We start from the raw sequence: 19,768 nt of genomic DNA, 5'->3' as shown, positions 1-19,768 counted from the left end.
CTGCTGCTTTTCCCAGGCCATCAGCAGGGAGCAGGTCTGGAAGCAGAGCAGCAGGGACTATAACCAGAGCCCACACAATGCCAGCCCCTCAGCTTCAGGCTTATTCTGGGTGCTTCATCTAAGTGAGATGATACGGTCTTTGTCTCTTTGTAACTGGCTTATTTCACTTAGCACAACATCCTCAAGGTTCATCCATGTCACATGTGTCAGAATGTCCTTCCTGTGTTAAAAAAAAAAAAAAGTGAGAGACAGACAGAGCTCCCATGTGCTGGTTCACTCCCCAAATGCCCACAATAGCTGGAGGTGGGCTAATCTGAAGTTGGGAGCCAGGAATACAATCTGGATCTGCAATGCAAGCAGCAAGAACCCAGTACGCACCATCACTGCTGCCTCCCACGGTCTGCATTAGCAGGAAGCTGGAGTGAGGAATCAGAACCAGGGGGCCGACAGTGTGGGGCAGTGGGTTAAGCCGCAGCCTGTGACGCCAGCATCCGAGTGCAGAGTCAATTCCCGGCTGCTCTGCTTCTGATACAGCTCCCTGCTAATGCACCTGGAAATACAATGAGAGCACAAGTACTTAGGCCCTGCCACCCATGTGGGACTCCCAGACAGAGTTCCTGGCTCCTGGCCCAGCCCCAGTCAAACAAAAAAATCTGAGCCCAGAATCATTCCAGCAAGGCCAATATGGAATGTGGACATTTTAACTGCTAAGCTAAACACATACTCTAGAATTTGCTTGCCTTTTTTTTTTTTTCTAAGATTTATTTTATTTATGTGAAAGGCAGAGTTACAGAGAGAGAGAGAGAGAGAGAGATCTTCCATTCACTGGCCCACTCCCCAAATGGCCATAATAACCAGAGCTTGGCCTGGCTGAAGCCAGGAATTTCATCCGGGTCTCTTGTGTGGTAGCAGGGGCCTAAACACTTGGGCAATGTTCCACTGCTTTTCCCAAGCCATTAGCAGGGATCTAGATTAGAAGTAGAGCTGGGGGCCGGCATTATGGTGTAATGGGCAAAGCCGCCACCTGCAGTGCCGGCATCCCATATGGGCGCCAGTTCAAGTCCCAGCTGCTGCACTTCTGATCCAGTTCTCTGCTTTGGCCTGAGAAAGCAGTGGAGGATGGCCCAAGTCCTTGGGCCACTGCACCCACGTGGGAGACCCAGAGGAAGCTCCTGGCTCCTGGCTTCGGATTGGTGCAGCTCCGGCCATTGTGGCCATCTGGGGAGTGAACCAACAGATGGAAGACCTCTCTTTCCCTTTATCTCTCTGCCTCTGCCTCTCTGTAACTCTGCCTTTCAAATAAATAAATAAATCTTAAAAAAAAAAAAAAAGAAGTGGAGCAGCCAGGACTCAAGCTGGCACCTATATGGGATGCGGGTGCTGCGGGCCGTGGGTTAACCTGCTATGCCACAGTACTGTTCCACTGTTTGTTCCAGAACACTCTTCCCCAGCTATCACACCGCCCTCTCACTTCAGCCGGGCCTCTGCCCAGATGGCAAGCACATGAGTCCTGTGCTGCCAATAACGGAGCACCTCGAAATGTACTAGCTCGAAACCAACAACCATGATTTCTTCTCTCTCAGTTCGGCGTCAGGGATCAGGGCTCCTTTTGAGACAGCGGCTCTGGCTCAAGGTGTCTCATCTAAAGGCCTGACTGGGGCTGGGGTCCATCTCCAAGGGGACGCTCAGAGCAAGCGGATGCTGTTGGCTGGGCCTCAGCTCCAGCCCACACAGGGTGCCCCCCAGGGCTGCTTGAGGTGGCTGGCCCCGCCTCAACAGCTCTCCAGACACACAAGCCAAAGTCACACTATCATCCCTGCCACATTTGACTTGTCTCCTAGGCCGGGCTGGTTCTCTGAGGAACGAGACTACACAAGGGCATGATCCAAGCTGTGAAGATGGCCGGGCCCTCTTGGAGGCTGGAGGCCTCCTCGCTGGGTGCTATGGCTTGGCTCCTGGTGTGGCAGTGTTGAGACGGGGCCTTTAAGAGGTGGGGCCTAGTGGCAGATCAGTAAATCCTCAGAAGGGATTAATGATGGTCTCGGGGAGTGGATAGGTTCTCACAAGAGGGGGTTATTATAAAGCAAGGCTGCCCTGTGCGCGTGGATCCTTCTGCCCATGGCCAGATCCCTTTCTTCTCGGCCACGCTGTGATGCAGCCAAGGATACTTGTGCACTTGTGCCAGCTGTTTGGACCCTTAGGCACCAGAATCCTGAGTCAAAAAAAAAAAAAATGCCATTATAAGTGAGCCAGCTTCAGATATTTTGTATTAGCCATACAGACGGACTAAGACACCAGGCACCTTCCAGCTGTAACCTGCCCGGCCCCCCTTCACAGCAATTGCCAGCACCCACATGCAGATGTGCCCTGTGTCCCCTCGTAACCAGCAGCCTCTGGACACTTCCTCTGCCTCCCGTGAGAGTTGGCTCTGGGTTGGAGCACGTTTAGCAGACCTTAGTTGAGTGAATGCATGGACGAATGTGGGGCTGGACTCAGGGAAAGACAGAGCCCACTGGTTGGGGAAGAAGCAGGTGGCCAGAGGCCTCAGGTGGGGAGGATACTTGGAAAATCAGGGGTGCCTCGCTGGACCACCACAAAGAACCCACCTGCAGTGAGCTTCCCTACACAATTTAGCAAGAACCCCTTCCCCCTGTATCTGATCAGCTCCTCACCCCCCACCACCCCTGCCTGCCTTCAGCCAGGATCTGTCTCAGTGCACCTTGCTGTTATAACTGAATGCCACAGCCTGGGTAATTCGTAAAGAACAGAGCTTATAGCCCAGAGCCCTGGAGCAGGTGCCAGCATCTGCTGAGCCATGGCATGGTGGAGCTGTCACCAGGCAAGACAGAGCAAGCGTGTCACAGAGAACCACTTTTGTAACAAAGTCACGCCCTCCATAGCCCATTAATCCACTAATCCATTAACTCATGAATGGACTAATCCATTCCTGAGGGCAGAAGCCCTCATGACCCAATCACCTCTTAACCTATTCACCTCTTAATACCTCACGTTGCAGATTACTTTTTTTTTTTTTTTTAGATTTATTTATTTGAAAGAGTTTCAGAGAGAGAGAGAGAGAGGTCTTCCATCTGCTGTTTCACTCCCCAGTTGGCCGCAACGGCCGGAGCTGCACCGATCTGAAATCAGGAGCCAGGAGCTTCTTCAGGTTTCCCATGTGGGTGCAGAGGCCCAAGGACTTGGGCCAAATTCTACTGCATTCCCAGGCCATAGCAGAGAGCTGGATTGGAAGTGGAGCAGCCAGGACTCAAACCAGCATCTGTATGGGATGCCGGCACTGCAGGCAGCAGCTTTACCCGTTACACCACAGTGCCAGCCCTGCAGGTTACTTTTCAACATGAAGGGCCTGCGATGCCAGCTTCCCATATGGGTGCTACGTGTTGTCCCGGCTGCTCCACCTCTGATCCAGCTCCCGGCTAATAGTCTAGGAAAAGCATGAAAGATGGCCCCTGTCACCCACGTGTGAGGCACAGAGGAAACTTCTGGCTACAGGCTGGCCCAGCGCTTGCCCTTGCAGCCATCTGTAACCCATTGTCTCTTAGTCATTTTCCGTCTCCTGACCCCACCTGCTTCTGCTCACCCTTGTGTTTGGGGAGGGAGTGTGTCCTGACTGCCACACCTGGGCCAAGAGTTTTGGGATCTCCAAGCAGTAACTGCACCCATTCTCCACACGCCTTGCCTGCCCCAAACCGTGATGGGACACAAGGGAGAACCGAGGCAGAGATGGAGGGCACATGGAAGCAGGGAGCCCCGGGTCACTCTACTAGGGAAGCAGCAGGCCCACCCAGGCAAGGAGGGGAGCAGTGAACAACTGTCCACCACCGCAGGCAGCCAGGGCCCTGCTGCTGACCCCAGGTCTCCATTTTCTGGCTGAGACCCACTCGTTTGCACAGGTGGAGTTGGGGGGTATAGAAGTGGAACGTGGGTGACCCTGTGAGCCTGCCTGTCTAGCCCATGCAGGACGAGGTTAGCCTGACCGCTGGCAGGTGGCAGGAGCCCCGGGCACATTTGCCCCACCCCCACCTTCTGTTGAAGAGCCTTGTGCTTGCCAATAAGGCAAACCGCTCCCGGCTGTGGCCCAGGCCAACCGGGGAGGCTATGGTAGCCTCCGTGACCTTTGAGCTGATTGGAGAAGCATAGTGGCACCAATATCGGCTCTATCCTATAGAATCAGTGTTGCCCTGAACTAGCTACTGCCCAACCCTTCTGCCTCCCTCTAAAAGCTTGTGCTTGATTGTTAATAGACATGTTCACCAAAACTTGTCTCCGGTGCTTTTTGTCTAAGAACCCCGCCGCCCCACCATCTTGGCAGTGTGCCGGTCTCGCAGGACGAGCCCCGAGTGGGAGCTTCTAGAACTGGAGTGTCCCAGGTCACTCTGTACAGTTTGGGAAACTGAGGCTCAGGCGGATTAAATGACCCCCTTGGTCAGGGTCACCAGGGCAGACCAGTGATCCCTGTGAGTTACTGACTAGTTTACTCCCTGAATGGCCACAACAGCCAGGGCTGGGCTAGGAACTACATGAGGGTCTCCTATGTGGGTGGCAGGGACCCAAGCTCTTGGGCCACCATTAGCTGTCTTCCCAGGAAGCTGAATCGGAAGCCAAGCAGCCGGGACTGGAACTGGAGCTCTGATACAGGATGCTGGCATCCCAAGGTGGCTTAACCTGCTGCGACACGACGCCTGCGCCCCACTGGCCTTCTGTCCAGGGCTGACCACCTGCATGACCTTGGGTAAGTCCCGTGCCCCCTGAGTCTCACCCTCCCCGCCGGCAGCGGGGCGCGGCAGCTTGGAGTAGGGCAGGCAGCCTACGCTAGCGCTCGGGCCACCAGGAGGGGTGGAGTCAGACGGGGCTGGTTCACCATGGGGGCGCGGCCTGAGAGACGCGCGCCAGCTATTGGAGAAGCTTGCGGGGGCGGGACTTGAGTGAGGGGAGGACTAAGTGAGGGGCGGGACTCCGCGCTCCGAGCGGACGCCGGAGGTGCCGGTCTTCGGTGAGGGGCGGGACTTAGAGCCCAGGCGGCGCCGCCGGCGGAGACGTGTCTTGGGCGAAGGGCGCGGCGTAGCGCCCTGGCGGCGCCGGAGGCTGACGCCAGAGAGGTGTGTCTCGGCTGAGGGGCGGGGCGCAGAACCCTGACGACGAGGACGCCGGGAGACGCCGGAGGGGGCGTGTTGTGAATGAGGGGCGGGAGGTAGAGCCCGGCGGCGACGCAGCCGACGCCGCTGGGCGGGGACTGAAGGGAAGGGGTGGGGCTCTAGGCCTCCGCCGGGCGGCGGTCGAAGGAGCCGAGGCGGGCGGCCGACCGAGGGGCGGACAGCCGGGACGACGGGCGGTGCCGCGTCGTCGCCATGACAGGTGGGCACGGGGCTTGAACCGGGCGATGGGGCCGAGTGACCTTGGCGGCGGCGGGGGCGGGCGCGGAGGGCGGGGCGCCAGGTGTGGTTGAGGAGGCTGAGGCGCAGGTGGCTCCCGCGCAGGTGGCTCTGGCGCAGGCTGCGCGGCTACGATCAGGGCATTGAGGGGTGGATCGTACCTGGGGAAGCAGGAGTTGTGTCGCGGTCGGGGTGCTCCGAGACGGCATTGAACCTGGGGGAGCAAGGGAGGTGGGTGGGGCTCGGGGCCCCCGAGGTGGAATGAGAGGTGAGGGAGCAGTAGGCGGGTCGGTGTTGGAAGGGGCTGTTGTCAGGAGACTCGAACTCATCCTCACAGCCATCCCGAGGATGCCTGCTGGGCAGACACTGAGTTTGTGGTCTGCGGTCATCTGGCTCCTCCCACTCACTCGAAGCCTACGGAGACCCCCCACCCCAAGTTGCATCCCCTGGCCCCCGACAGATCGAGCGGAATGGGGACAGAGTGAACTCAGCCACCCTCTCCCCCACCCAGGGCCTCTTTGGACTGGGGTCCTCCCCATGCCCACTTAGCTCTTGGTCCCAGCTAAGCAGGTGACCCAACTCTGTGGACCTTCCCATGTGGGGGAAGCCCATCGGGATGATGGGCAGGTGACTGACCCCATGGCAGCGCCATTGAGGGATGTTGGGAGCTCTCAGAAGCCGCAGCTCACTCCTTAGGGCCTGCCCACGAGGCACAAAACACTTAAGGTGGTCCAGGGATTAGGGTGGCCCTGGAAGTTGCTAGTCTTTCTGGTGCTCCCTGGATTCTGGGCCCGAGACCTGCACACAAATTGGGTTCTGCAGGGCTAGAACCTGGTGCCTTCCAGGATTCCAGGCAGAGGAGGGCCCAGTTGCCACTTGCTGTCCTTGTCATCTCTCTGGACCTTTTGTGTTCGTGGTTGCTAATTCTGAGCACCCACTGTTCACCAGACCTGGGAGAGCATATGTGTGTACAAGTGCCCTGGGCACCTGGCTGGTTGGTGGTAGGGCCAGGATGAGAGTCCTGGCCCTGGCACCCATGCCTAGGCCCCTGCTTCCCAGCTCCCTTAGCAAGTTCATCAGGATGCGTGGGACACACACAGCTCCAAGGAGGCCCGGCCCAGGGGCTGGGTGTGGGCGGAGCCTAAGGCAGGCCCACCTCGGAGGAGCTGGCAGTCAGAGAAGGCTCTCTGCAGGAAGGGACCCTCAGCCGAGAGGCCACCGGCCGGCAGGCGCCCTGAAGGCCCAGACTTCGGACACAGTGCCCTCCCCTTTCTCCCTGCCATCTGCTCGCTGGGCCTCTACACACTGCTCACAACCCTTCATGTTCAGGTTGTACTGAGGCCCATAGAATGCGGGCCTGGGGAAGGTCAGGTGGGCAGCCCTGCAAGGCTGCAGACCCATAGTCTCCTGGGGTCAGTGCCCCCCCCCCCTTGTGCATTGACCGGGGGCTCTGGCTGCCAGCGAGCTGTGTAAGCCGACACCTGCAGCACACAGGGCTGGCGCTCGGCAAGTTACCAGTGATCCTCGCCAGACGGGTGGGAGCTGGGCCAGGAGGGGCTTGTGGAAAAGATTTGGGAGGGGAGGTTGATGCGGAAGTGTCCAGCCCCGGTGAGAGGCCTCTTCGGCAGGACAGCGACCGAGCGGGGATTAACAGTGAGAACTGCATGAACCCGTAATTGTCGGCCTGGGGTGGGGCTTCCTGGCAGTGTGGCAGGGGTAGGGGCTGCCAGCCAGGAAGACTCGGTGACCTCAGGGGCCGGTTGAGGACAGGTAGGGCCAGCTTCCTCAGGGCCCCAAAGGCCAGGCTGAGGACTTGTTTGCGGGCTGAAGAGGAGGTTGATGTTGGGGTGACAGCGCCGGGGGCCATACTGCTGGCGCCAGGTGGGCGAGAAGGGAGCACGTGGGGCTGGGCAAAGGCTCTGCAGGTTTGTGCAGTGAGCCCGCCCTCAGCCTGTCCACTAAGGCCTGGCACCGAGGCGGGTTCCTTGCTTGTGTTCTGTGCTTTGCAGTGACTTGTACAGGAAGTGCAGAGCCCTGGGCTGCACTGCCCATGCCAGGTGACTCAGGGCTGTGGGTGACTCAGGACTGCAGTGACTCACAGCTTGTGGGCAGCGGAGGCCCCGCCAGGCTAGCGGCTCAGGGTGCCAGCTGCCATCCACCAGCAGCCCTCGGTCTTGGACCTGGCTCAAGCTATTCCAGAATCCTTTTGTGAATGCCTACTGTGTGCCCAGCCCTGTGCACAGGGCACAGCAGACGCTGGGGAGGCAGCGCTGGACAGACAACCTTGGTCCAGCTCTTGGTCTGGCAGAGAGCCGATTACACCGTGGTAATTAGTGTGTTGGCTAGAAGGGCAGGGGAGGCTTGCGACACTGCTGTGGCTGGTCCCCACCTTGGATCTGTCACTAGCTGACTGCAGTCTCGGGCAGGTATCTCACTGCCCCGCTCTGCCTCAGTTTCCCCTCTGAAATTGGGGGTGGTGGTCAAGCTTACACTGCAGAGCTGGTGGGAAGAAGCGGGTAGCGGAGGGGGTTGCGCCCACAGAGTGCTGGCACATGGGTTTGCCCTGTGAACTTGACGATGATTCACCTTCACTCTGAAAAGAGAGGCTGCAGGCGGTGGAGCCCAACTACCCATGAGCCTGCTGTGCAGCCCCGTGCAGGGCCTCCCTGTACGAGACCACTGCACTGTGGTGGGCTGCTGGCGAGGCTGTCTTCCCCATCGGCCGTCGGAGGCTCAGCCCCTTGCTGCTCCCTCTGTACCCATGGTGATGGCCTGAAGCAGATGATCTGATTAGTGGTCAGAGAGCTTCAATGTGGGTATGGGAGGCAGTGACCATGAACCAGGACAGCCCCATTGTTCTCTGGATGACAGGTGTCTGTGGGGTCACTAGGGGACTGCAGCCCCCTCTCCTACACCAAGAGCCCCTGGGGAGGGGTATGCTGTCTGATCCCTGGGGCGGGAGAGTTCAGAAGTCCAGAGACAGCCCAGGGGAAGGCGGGGACAGAGGAAGAGGAGCAGCCTCCTGAGTCCAGCCTGTGGCTAAAGCCAGAGAGGGCTCACCTGTCCCATGTGGTGACCCTGTGTTATACACAGTCAAGGCTGTCATGAGGAGGAGTGTACTGACATCTGATGCGCTCATTGTTAGCACGCATTTGGTGCGTTTTGACAAATGTTCCATAAGCACAGCAGATTCAAAACAGAGCTTTTCCATCCCTCCAGGAAGTACCTCTATGCCCTTGGGTAATCCCAGCCCAACCCAGGGGTTGATCTGCCTTCTGTGAGCCCCATTTTTCCTTTGAAATTCAGTAATGAGATTTTCCAAAAATCTTTTTTTAAGATATTTATTTGTTTATTTGAAAGGCAGAGTGACTGAGAAAGAGAGATCTTCCAACCCCTGGTTCACTCCCCAGATGCTTGTAACAATCAGATCTGGTCCAGAACAAAGTCGTGAGCCTGGAACTTCATCTGGGTCTCTCTCCTGATGGGTGGGGGCTCAAGCACTTGGTCCATCATCTGCTGCTTCCCATGCACATTAGCAGGAGGCTGGTTCAGAAGCATGGAGTAGCTGGGACTCAAACCCATCACTCCAGAAAGGGATGTGGGTATCACAAGCAGCAGCCACAGTGCCCACCCCCAGACTTTATTTTTAAATAATAACAGTTTTAGTTTACAGAGAGGAAGAGGAAGGGAGAGACAGAGAGAGAGAAGTCTTCCATCTGCTGGTTCGCTCCCCAAATGGCTGCAACAGTAGAGCTGGGCTGATCCAGGTCCCACGTAGGTATAGGGGCCCAAGGACTTGGGCCATCTTCCACTGCTTTCCCAGGCCATAGCAGAGAGCTGGATCAGAGGTGGAGCTACCATGACTTGAACCAGCGCCCATATGGGATGCTGGCACTGCAGGCAGCAGCTTTACCCACTACGCCATAGCGTCAACCCCAAAAGATTTATTTTTAAAGACAGAGTTACTGAGAGATAGAGGGACAGAGAGAGATCTACCATCCACTGGTTCACTTCACAATGATAGAGACTAGGTCAGGCCAAAGCGAGGACCAGGAGCTTCTTCTAGGTCTCCCACGTGGGTGCAGAACCCCAAGCACTTGGGCCATCCTCTACTGCTTTCCCAGGTACATTAGCAGGGAGCCGGATCAGAAGTGGAGCAGCCAGGTCTTGAAATGGTGCCCATATGTGGGATGCTGGCCCTGCAAGAAGCAGCTTTATCTGCTACACCGCAGTGCTGGTCCCATTTTGTTCTTTTTAAAGACTGTTCTGTGGGGCCGGCATTGTGGTGCAGGGGGTTAAGCCACCACTTGCAGTGCCAGCACCAGTTTGGGTCCCAGCAGCTGTGCCTCCAGTCCGGCTCTCTGCTGATGCACCTGGAGAAGCAGCAAATGGCCCAGGTGCTTGAGCCCCTGCCGCCCGCTCAGTGGGAGTCCCTGGCTCCTGGTTTTAGCCTCACTCAGCCCTGGCCATCGTGGCCACTGGGGAGTGAACCAGTGGATGGAAGACATCTCTCTCTCTCTATGTCTCTCTCCCTCCCTTCTCTCCCTCTCTCTGCTTTTCAAATAAATAAATTAAATCTCCAAAAACATATGCTGCTGAATTTGGTTTGCTAGTATTTAGTTGAAGATTTTTGCATCGATATTTATAAGGGGTATTGGTTTGTAGTTTAATGTTTTTGTAATATCTTTGGCTGATTTGGTATCATTTTACATAGTAATCATTTTGGTATGATTTTACTTGTTTATTTATGAAATGTTCCTTTTTAATTTTATGAGTTTAGGAAGGACTGATGTTGGTTCTTCAGATATTTAGTGGAATTCATCAGCAAAGCCATATGTTCCCAAGCTTTCATTCTTGAGATAATTTTGTACCGATATAATCTCCATTAGCTATGGGTCTGTTGAGATTTTTCTACTTCTGGATTGTTTAATTTTGGTACATTGTGGGTTTTTTTTTTTTTAGGAATTTTTCTATTTTATTTAAGTTGCTTAATTTGTTGTATACAAATATTGATAAGATTCTCTTAAATTCTTTTAACTTCAATAACATTTATAGTGATGTTCTCACTTCTATTTCTTTTTTTTTTTTTTTTTTTTTTTGAGAGGCAGAGTGGACAGTGAGAGAGAGAGAGACAGAGAGAAAGGTCTTCCTTTTGCCGTTGTTCACCCTCCAATGGCCGCCGTGGCTGGCGTGCTGCGGCCGGCGCACCGCGCTGATCCGATGGCAGGAGCCAGGTGCTTCTCCTGGTCTCCCATGGGGTGCAGGGCCCAAGCACCTGGGCCATCCTCCACTGCACTCCCGGGCCACAGCAGAGAGCTGGCCTGGAAGAGGGACAACCGGGACAGAATCCAGTGCCCCGACCGGGACTAGAACCCGGTGTGCCGGCGTCGCAAGGCAGAGGATTAGCCTAGTGAGCCGCGGCGCCGGCCCTCACTTCTATTTCTGATACTAGTAATTTGAGTCTTCTCTGCTTTTTTTTTTTTTTTTAGTCTCGCTATAAGTTTCTTGCTCCTTTCCAAGAGTCAACTTTTGGTTTTGTTAATTTTCTCTGTTGTAAGTCTTCTCTCCTTTCATTTATCTTTAGTTTTTATTATTTCCTTCCTTCCATTAGCTTTAGGTTTAGTTTGCCCTTCCTTTAGTCTTTATTATTATTATTATTTTCCTTCTGCTAGATTAGGTCTTCTTTTGCTAGTTAAGGTGTAATTTTAAATTATTGATTTGAGGTCTTTTCTTAGTTGTATGCATTTACAGCTATAATGTTCCATCTCAGCCTTCCATTCGCTGCATCTCTTAGGTTGTGCTGTGTTGTATGTGTGTGTGTGTGTGTGTGGTCATTTGTCTCAAGGTATTCTGTAACTTCCCTGTTATGTCTTCTTTGACCCTCAGTTGTTTAATTTCCACACATTTGTGAATTTATAGCTTCTTTCTGTGTGATTAGGAAAATCCTTTGGGGATGAGCATTTAGTACAGAGCTTAAGACACTGCTTGGGACGCCAGCATTCCGTGTCATAGTGCCCGAGTTCAAGTCATGGCTGCACTTCCGATGCTGGCTGCCAGCTCACTGATACCCTGAGAAGCCAAAGATGATAGCTCAAGTACTTGGGTCCCTGCCACCCACGTGGGAGATCTGGATGGAGTTCCTAGTTACTGGCTTTAGCTTAGCTCATCGCAGGCTGTTGTGGGCACTTGGGAGTATGAACCAGCAGATGGAAGATCTCTCTCTCCTTCTCTGCCTTTCAAATAAAATGAAAAACAGGTATAGGGAAAAAAAAAAAGGTCTTTTAAAATATATTGAGCCTCATTTAGTGGCCTGACTTGTTCTGTGGTCTGTCCTGGAGGATGCTCCAGATGCATTTGAGAAAAATGTGTGTTCTCTGCTGTTGGGTGGGGTATTCAGTCCAAGTCTAAAGCATAATTGATTTGTGATGGTGTTCAAGTCCTCTTTGTTAATCTTCTGTCTGGTTGTTCTACTTTTAAAACTAGTGTATTGAAGTCTCCCTCTATTGTAGAGCTGTCTGTTTCTCCCATCAGTGCTGTTAGTGATTGTTTAGTGTATTTTGGGCATCTGATATTTGTTGTGTATGTGTTTACAATTATTATATAGTCTTGGTGACTTGACCCTTTTATGCAATGTAATTTAAAAAAAAAAACTTGTAGCAGTTTATTTTTTTTTCTAAATGTTCTATTTGATATTAGTATAGCCACCTCTCTCTTTTGGCCACAGTTTGTATGAGCATTTTTTCCCTATACTTTTTTTTAAAAATATTTATTTATTTATTTGAAAGGCAGAGTTACACAAAGGCAGAGGCAGAGAGAGAGAGATCTGGCATCTGCCATCTTCTACTGTTTTCCCAAGCCATAGCAGAGAACTGGATAGGAAGTGGAGCAACTGGGTCTTGAACTGGCACCCATATGGGATGCCAGCACTGCAGGTGGCGGCTTTTCCCACTGTGCCACAGTGCCAGCCCCCAGACTTTCACTTTCTAAAGTGAATCTTTTGTATATAGTAAATAGTTGGGTCCTTTCTTAAAAAGCAATTTTAAAAAACAATTCTGCCAATTTTTGCCTTTTAACCTATTTAGATTGAAAATAGTTGTTGATAAAGAATGACTTATTTCTTCCATTTTGCTGTTTGTTTTCTCTATGTCCTATAGGTTTTTTTTTTTTGGGGGGGGGGTGTTATTTATTTGAAAGTCAGAGTTACACAGAGAGAAGGAGAGACGGGGGTGGGGGGGTGGGGAGGTCTTCCATCCTCTGGCTCACTCCCCAGGTGGCCACAACGGCCTGAGCTGGGCTGATCCGAAGCAAGGAGCCAGGAGCTTCCTCTGGGTCTCCAATGCAGGTGCAGGGGTTCAAGGACTTGGGCCATCTTCTACTGCTTTCCCAGGCCATAGCAGAGAGCTGGATCAGAAGAGGAGCAGCTGGGACTCAAACCGGTGCCCATATGGGATGCTGGTGCTGCAGGTGGCAGCTTCATCTGCTATGCCACAGTGCCGGCCCCATGTCCTATAGCTTTTTAGACCTTCATTTTCTCCATTACTGCTGCCTTACGTGTTTAGTTGCTTTAATTTTTTTTTTTTTTAAATTTAGAAGGCAAGACACAAAGGGAGAGGGCAATCTTCCATCCACTGGTTCACTCCCCAAGTGTCCACAACAGCCAAAGCTGAGCCAGGCTGAAGCCAGGAGCATCTTCCATGTAGGTGGTAGGGACCCAGGCACTTGAGCCATCACCTGCTGCTCCCCAAGGTGTCTATTAACAGGAAGCTAGATCAGAAGCAGAGTGGTCAGGACTTGAACTAGGCACTCCAGGATGGGATGTGGGCATCCCAAATGGTGACTGATTTTTTTTTTTTTGTAGTGACATCTTTTGGCGTATATATTCTATAGATATTTTCCTGTGGTTAGCATGAAGATGCATACAGTATCCTAAAATAATAACACTCTAATTTGAATTGATACCAACCTAACCTTAATCACATACAAAAATCGTGCTCCTATAATGTGCCCCCCATCAGCCCTGTGTACATGAGCCATAAATGGGAGGCAGTGCACCTGTTGGATCTTGTGTTTCCCCCACCCACATCTGCTCTTAAGACACATCCTTCTAAGGAACAATCGTAATGGGAAAGAAGATGCACTGATGATGCCTTCATGTGATTCTGAAAAAACAGAAAACACACACACACACACACACATACACATTTCCGTTCCTGAGAAAGCCTCTCTGATTTGCTGTTCCTGGGAGCACTGGCAGCCCCACTGACGTGCTGTGTCCCCTGAGATGCCAGCACGGGCCCCTGAGCCCGGCCTCTCTGTGGCTGTGGCTGTGGGAGCTACAGAGGACTCCCGAGGCCCTAGCCATTTCCAGATGGCCCTATGGGCAGCCCCGGGGAAAGCAGATGCTCTGCCCCTCTGAGTTTATTTTCTGTGATACGCTCTTGGGCATTGCTGAGGGGCCGGAGGAGGGGCTTCCCGCTGCACCTGCACACTTCTGCCTTCGGGTGGGAACAGTTCTCGCTGTGTGCCGCACCCCTGTGTGGGCTGGGTTGTCTGTGATCCCCTGGGTGCATCCTCTGGAGAGGCCACCACAGGTGTGGCTCACGCTCTGCTCCCACGTGTGTTCCAGATCAGACCTACTGCGACCGCCTGGTGCAGGACACACCCTTCCTGACAGGCCATGGGCGCCTGAGCGAGCAGCAGGTAGACAGGATCATCCTGCAGCTGAACCGCTACTACCCACAGATCCTCACCGACAAGCAGGCGGAAAAGGTGCTGAGGAGGTGAGGGGGGGTGCCTGGGGTGCCTCTCAGGGGATGGCGCTGAAGGTGACACACCTGGCCCTAGGCACGAGGGCTGCCCGAGCTTGGAACCGCCTGTTTGGGGGGACCCAAAACAAGCCCAGAACGTCAGCTTCTCTGCACCCAGTCTCTTCACGGATCACCGGGCTTGTGGGCCCCTAGCTGAGTTGTGGGAAGGCTGCAGGAAACCACACGTGACAGCACCTGGCACACACACCACACAGCAGTACAAGACCTGGAGGGGAGCGGAGGGGAAGCTGGGGCCTGGGCCTTGCTGCACAGCATCAGACCTGGCCTGAAGAACACCGCTTCCACTTCGTCTTCATTTCTCCATGCGTGTCTGGTGGTGGAAGAAGCGCAGGACGGAGTCGTGAGACCAGGAAAAGAAGGAAGCTCCGTGGGAGGCAGAGTTTATGAAGGCAGCTTCACGTGGAGCTCCCCATCGGGAATCGGGGTGCACGAATGTGGCAGCAAGGCTGCCTCCACGTATTCTGCACAGTGCAGCAGTAGAGGCGAGGCTTGTACTTCTAGAGACTGGGGGGAGCAGGGAGCTTGGGGTACAACATTCCTTTACTGCTCTTTGGGCATCTTGCTGGGCTCTCCTTAGGCTTCTGGTTGTATTTAAAATTTGTGGCTGGAGAATGGTGCCGGCTGTGCGGACAGGCGGACAGGCGGACAGGCGGCTCCAGGTGGGCAGGTGCTGACCCTGTCTCACCCTGACCTGGAAGCCATGCTGAGAGAGGCTCAGTGTCCCGACGTGTGTCACAGGCCTAGGAGCCCTGTGTGCAGGCTATGGTGAGGACAGGTGAGCGAGTGAACGGCAGTTGCGGGTCCTCCCCAACAGAGGGCGCTGTGAGTTGCTGCGGTCACTGCCCCACTTTACAGAGGAGGCCCCTACTGCCTGCTGTGCAGTTGCCTGCATGGCTCTCAGGGCAAGGAGGTCAGGCTACAGGCTGCACCCTGAGCCTGTCCCGTTACGTGGGAAGGTGCAGGGCGTCTCACAGCCCCAGCCTCTATGTGCCACACTGGCAGTTCCTGGGCCTTCCAGTGTTGGGGAACCTTGAGGGCCTCAAGTTTCAGGACACGGATAAGAGCTTTGGGCAGGCCCTGCCTGTCCCACCAGCCCCTGGCTCACTTTGGCTCATGCCACCACCTCCGGCCTCTTGTTCCCTGTCAGTCACAAAATTAAAAGTCTAATATGTTTGCATTTTTTTAGTTTTGAAAAGTTTCAGATGTTTATAGGAACAAAGAGGAAGCAATTCATGCACACACCCGGTTCCTCACTGCACCTGCCTTAAGAGCTTCTGTGCTATTGCCGTCTAGTTCCAGTTCCCCGTAGCCATGTAGAATGGCACACTGCCACCAGGGGGCAGCACCAGCCAGTCTACTGGTCCACAAGGTCAAGGCTGAGTGCCACCTGACCTTCAGAACCACACATTTGTCCATCAAACACACCAGAAGAGCCTGGTCTTTTCCCAACTTACTTTTAAATACTTGAATCATGTTTGTATAGGCAGAAAAATAGTAGAAGCTATCCTATTGTGCCATCACCTCATTAATTCTCTATAACAGTCCTATCACACAGGTTCGTTATTATTGTTTTACAAATGAATAAGCCAGTTCTCAGAGGGGTGACGCAACCTGCCCAGGACACACAGAACACCACGCTAAGTGGCATGCTTTATGGTCTCTCCAGGCCTCAGCTTCCCACCCCACAGGGAGTGGAGACGATCAGTCGATGTGCTGCCTCTCAATGAGGAAGCTAAGGCTAGGGGGTCTGACCCCAGCACCCCACCCTGACCCATGGCTGCCCCCCACCAGCCTGATTTCCCCTTGTGCCCCTCTCTCTCCCCCAGTTCCGGAACCCCAAGGCATCCCTGCGCCTGCGGCTCTGCGACCTCCTGAGCCACCTGCAGCACAGCGGCGAGCGAGACTGCCAGGAGTTCTACCGCGCCCTGTACATCCACGCCCAGCCACTGCATGGCCTCCTGCCCAGCCGCCAGGCTCTGCGTAAGTCCCTGTCCCCCGAGCCGCACTCCAGCTCTGGGCAATGTGGGCGTCCTCTCTACCCGTGTGTGTGTGTGTGTGCGTGTGCAGGCGCCCAGGCCTGGGCGGCCGTCTCGGAGCCACACCCAGGGACCAGCCTATGCCTTCCCGGGGAGACACATGCAGGCAATGCAGACGTCTCCCTTGAGTCTCCGTCTCTTCTTCTGTCTTGTTCTCTGTCTCTGTCTCCTGTCAGTTTCCACACAGGAGATGACATCCTCATGTCTGGTCCTACCTTCCTTTCCCAGACTCCCTCGTGGGAACCCCTTCATGCATCAAGGACAGCAGCCCCGAGTGACCACCCCTACCGTTCACCATAGCCAGCCTGTGCACACGTGGGCTCTGCACGGAGCTCCAGGCATGGTGGCAGGCCACAGGCTCATGCATTTGGGTTTGGAGGGCCTTGTACCCAGGCAGTGTGCTCCACTCAGGAGGGTGGGTCCCAAGGGTCTGCGATCCTCTGAGCTGCTGCACCAGGGAGAGCGCAGCAAGCTGGGAGAGTGACCCGGATCAGAGGCGCTGTGCTCAGGTTCCTGGAGGAGGGGCTAGAGCCATAGGTGCCTCCAGTCACGCCACTAAGAGGACCCCAAAGAGGCCTCCCCAGACCTTGCTCCATGGGGTCTTCCAAAGCACACCTGGGGCCAAGCCATGGCCCTGCTGGAGGGAGGCAAAGCACCTTGGCCCCCCAGCTGGCCCCCAGGCCTATGCAGCAGGTTAGCCTGCAGGAGAGGCCCCACAGGGGGTGTGGGGCGGAGGAGCCCTGCTGAGCTGTACCTGGGGAGGCAGCCCCCACGCTGTCAGCAGTTGGGCCCTCAACAGTGAAGTTTGGTCCGTGCACAGTGCCCTGTGCCCACACCCCCAGGAATGACGCTCTCCCCTCCCCCTACCCATAGCTCCCTGAGCACAGGAGCTAGACCAAAGGAGAAAACCCCAAAGTCCAGGGGCCTCTGGGGCCTCCCCCTGCCAAGCCTGGCTGGCCTGGTGCCGTGTATGTCCACGCAAGGACCAGATGGGGCCCCCTGGCCCCAGGAGGTGGCAGCAGTCTTGGGCTTCCCGTTGGGATGACCCCCTGGCTCCCTGGCAACCCACAACTAACCATGCCCTGTGATTTTGTTTCCAGAGAACTCAGATTGCACAGAGCTCGACTGGGGCCGCGAGAGCCATGAGCTGAGTGACAGGGGTAACGCCCCCGCTGCCCCCTCTCTGTCTCTGTCTCTCTCTCGTCTCTGCCTGGGGCTTCTGCATCCCAAGTCGGGCTCCTTTCCTGGCTTTCTCTCGGTGGACAGACCCCCAAGGTGCTTGCTGGCTGGCACAGGAGGGGGGCCCTGTTCACACTTGTTTCTCCCCAGGACCCATGAGCTTCCTGGCGGGCTTGGGCCTGGCCGCAGGCCTGGCGCTCCTCCTCTACTGCTGCCCACCAGGTGGGTGCAAGTGGGCCCTCCCAGACCGCCAGCAGAGTGGGTCCCCCCCCAACACCACCTGGCTGCTTCCCTCGGCCACCGGCCAGGGCTGCTGAGAGAGCACCCCAAACTCTGGACATCGGGGCCCCTTGGCCTCTTCGCTCCTCGGTTTCCTCACTGCCGTGGGACGGTGTCAGGCCCCACCTTGCAGGGGTTGTGGGAAGGAGGGTCGATGGAGCCCCCCCAGCCCTCTGCAGCCCCTGCGGCTCCCAGAGGTCAGGAAATGGTGACTTCTCAGGAGGGGGAGGGCTCTGAAGGCCTGTCACACCTGTGGCCTTGAGCAGGTCTCTTCCCACAGGGCCTGGCTGCCAAGGCCACAGCCCGCGGGCGCCCCCTCCCTTCTCTCATGGATTTCTCCTGCTGGGAAGAGCGGCTGGGTGTGGGGTGCCGGCCTCGCCTGCAGCCCACACGGGGCAGGATGGAAGGTTCACACGCCACTCTGGACGAGCCAGAGCGGGTAGGGGTGGTGGTGCCAACACCCACCTGCCCCAGCTCCCAGGGCTCCGGGCCAGGCCGGAACACAGGGCCCCTTCCAGGCAGTTCCTGAGCCTTCTCCTCCCTCTGTCTCCAGACTCCAGGGGGCTGCCGGGGGCCCGGCGCCTCCTCGGCTTCTCGCCAGTCATCATCGACAGGCACGTCAGCCGCTACCTGCTAGCCTTCCTAGCAGATGACCTGGGGGGCCTCTGACGGCCACAGACCGCCCACCGCTCCACCAAAGAGGCCCTGTGCCTGCGGGGCCCGGCGCCTCCTTTTCTACGTGTGTTTCATTATTTATAACTCCTGTAAGAAGCGTATCGCCTTCTCCCTACAAGGTGCTTAATGATATTAAATGTTCACGTCCTCTCAGCCGCGCTCTCTCCCTGGTCTCAGGGGTTTTCTAGATGATTCTGGGTGTGTCTGATTCGGCAGCTACTGGGGAGTCCAGCCCTTAGGGCAGGACATCCACCGTGGGAGCTCGCCCACCCCATATTCCTCTCTCATACTGTCCTCCCCCCACATCCCCTTCCTCTCAGAGGTTCCCTCCCCTCCCCCATCAGTCCTGCACCCCATCCTCCCCCAGACTCCCCGCTGAGCCTTCCCTGCTATCTCTGCCAGGTGGCAAGAACGGGCTGGCTAGCCCCTCCCCACGGCCATTTCCAGGGGGACACCAGTGGGGACCCAGCAGCTGTGAGCTCCCCCCCGAGGTTGCACTGAGCCCTCACCACTCACCCAGCAGGTGGGGCTGTTAGCTCTCCTGATGGGAACCCCGAGGCCCAGGGGGCGTCACTCAGCTAGTAAAAGGGGGACCGGATGTTAGGTCACCCCTTCTTTGTTCCCTTCCCCCCGACTGTCCAAGGAGACCCCTCGACCCCTCCTTACCAGGTCTCTGCTCCCGGCCTCAGTTACCATGCAGTCACCAGAGCCTTGGCTCCTCCCCGTCCTGTCAGCCCCCTGTGTCCCCACACAGCTGGGGCCCTCGGGGCCACACCCTACATGCTGATGGCAGGGGGGTGAGGAGTCAGCGAGGCCGCAGGCTGGCTGGGCAGGTCCGGGGACTGGGCGCTGGCCATGTAAAACAACTACAGCCAGAGCCCCTGGCAGGAAGTGAGCTTCAAGTCCTTGTCACCCACAAGGGCCACCCCTCCCAGGTGGAGAGGGAGGTCCGGATCCTGAGAACCAAGCAGGGCCCAGAACCTTTGGAGGTGAAGGCCTCACAGCACCCTGCTGCCCTGCTCCTGCCGGCCTGGGCATCTGTCCTGGGACCTCCCCTGTGGGCCCTGGGTGCTGAGTGGGCACAGCGGAGCGCCTGGGCGCTCCGCTCTGGGCTTCCATCATCAGCCCCCTCGGGGCCCTCCTGCCTTCAGCAGTGCGAGCCACCCACCAGGCAGCTCCTCCCGCAGGCAGGGGCCGGCGGACACCCCAGCCCCCCCCCGCTCTGTGGGAACCCCATCACTACCCTCACGTCACAGATGAGGAAGCTGAGGCGGAGCCCAACACCACACTGCAGCCAGGGGCAGCTCGTGGGCCTCTGCCCACGCACGTCAGTGTGCACGTATGCACATGCCCACTACGTGCGCATTCACCCACACGGTAC

At 56.0% G+C, this 19,768-nt stretch overlaps 1 protein-coding gene across 2 annotated transcripts; it reads left to right on the top strand.

The window, feature by feature from the left end:
• The first annotated feature begins 5,288 nt into the window (after nucleotides 1-5,288).
• On the top strand, nucleotides 5,289-18,540 carry CARD19 (caspase recruitment domain family member 19). Of its 2 annotated transcripts, XM_062208508.1 has the most exons (6): nucleotides 5,289-5,373; nucleotides 14,017-14,159; nucleotides 16,045-16,198; nucleotides 17,355-17,414; nucleotides 17,584-17,655; nucleotides 18,266-18,540. In XM_062208508.1, the coding sequence occupies exons 1-6, from the start codon at nucleotides 5,367-5,369 to the stop codon at nucleotides 18,379-18,381; spliced, it is 552 nt and encodes a 183-aa protein (XP_062064492.1). In that variant the 5' UTR covers nucleotides 5,289-5,366; the 3' UTR covers nucleotides 18,382-18,540. The 2 variants fall into 2 exon arrangements, with proteins under 2 accessions (XP_062064492.1, XP_062064493.1); XM_062208509.1 differs by lacking the exon at nucleotides 17,355-17,414.
• The last annotated feature ends 1,228 nt before the right edge of the window (nucleotides 18,541-19,768 follow it).

The sequence above is a fragment of the Lepus europaeus genome, chromosome 12 (genome assembly GCF_033115175.1).
Source record: "Lepus europaeus isolate LE1 chromosome 12, mLepTim1.pri, whole genome shotgun sequence".
Lineage (NCBI taxonomy): Eukaryota > Metazoa > Chordata > Mammalia > Lagomorpha > Leporidae > Lepus > Lepus europaeus.
The sequence above is the reverse complement of the archived record's forward strand: the minus strand, read 5'-3'. Positions and strand labels throughout refer to the sequence as shown.

Excerpts from the sequence above, each read along its gene's own strand:
- CARD19 (XM_062208508.1), top strand. Across the intron at positions 16,199-17,354 it reads GCCCAGCCGCCAGGCTCTGC|AGAACTCAGATTGCACAGAG; the intron begins GTAAGTCCCTGT and ends TTTTGTTTCCAG. Across the intron at positions 17,656-18,265 it reads CCTCTACTGCTGCCCACCAG|ACTCCAGGGGGCTGCCGGGG; the intron begins GTGGGTGCAAGT and ends CTCTGTCTCCAG.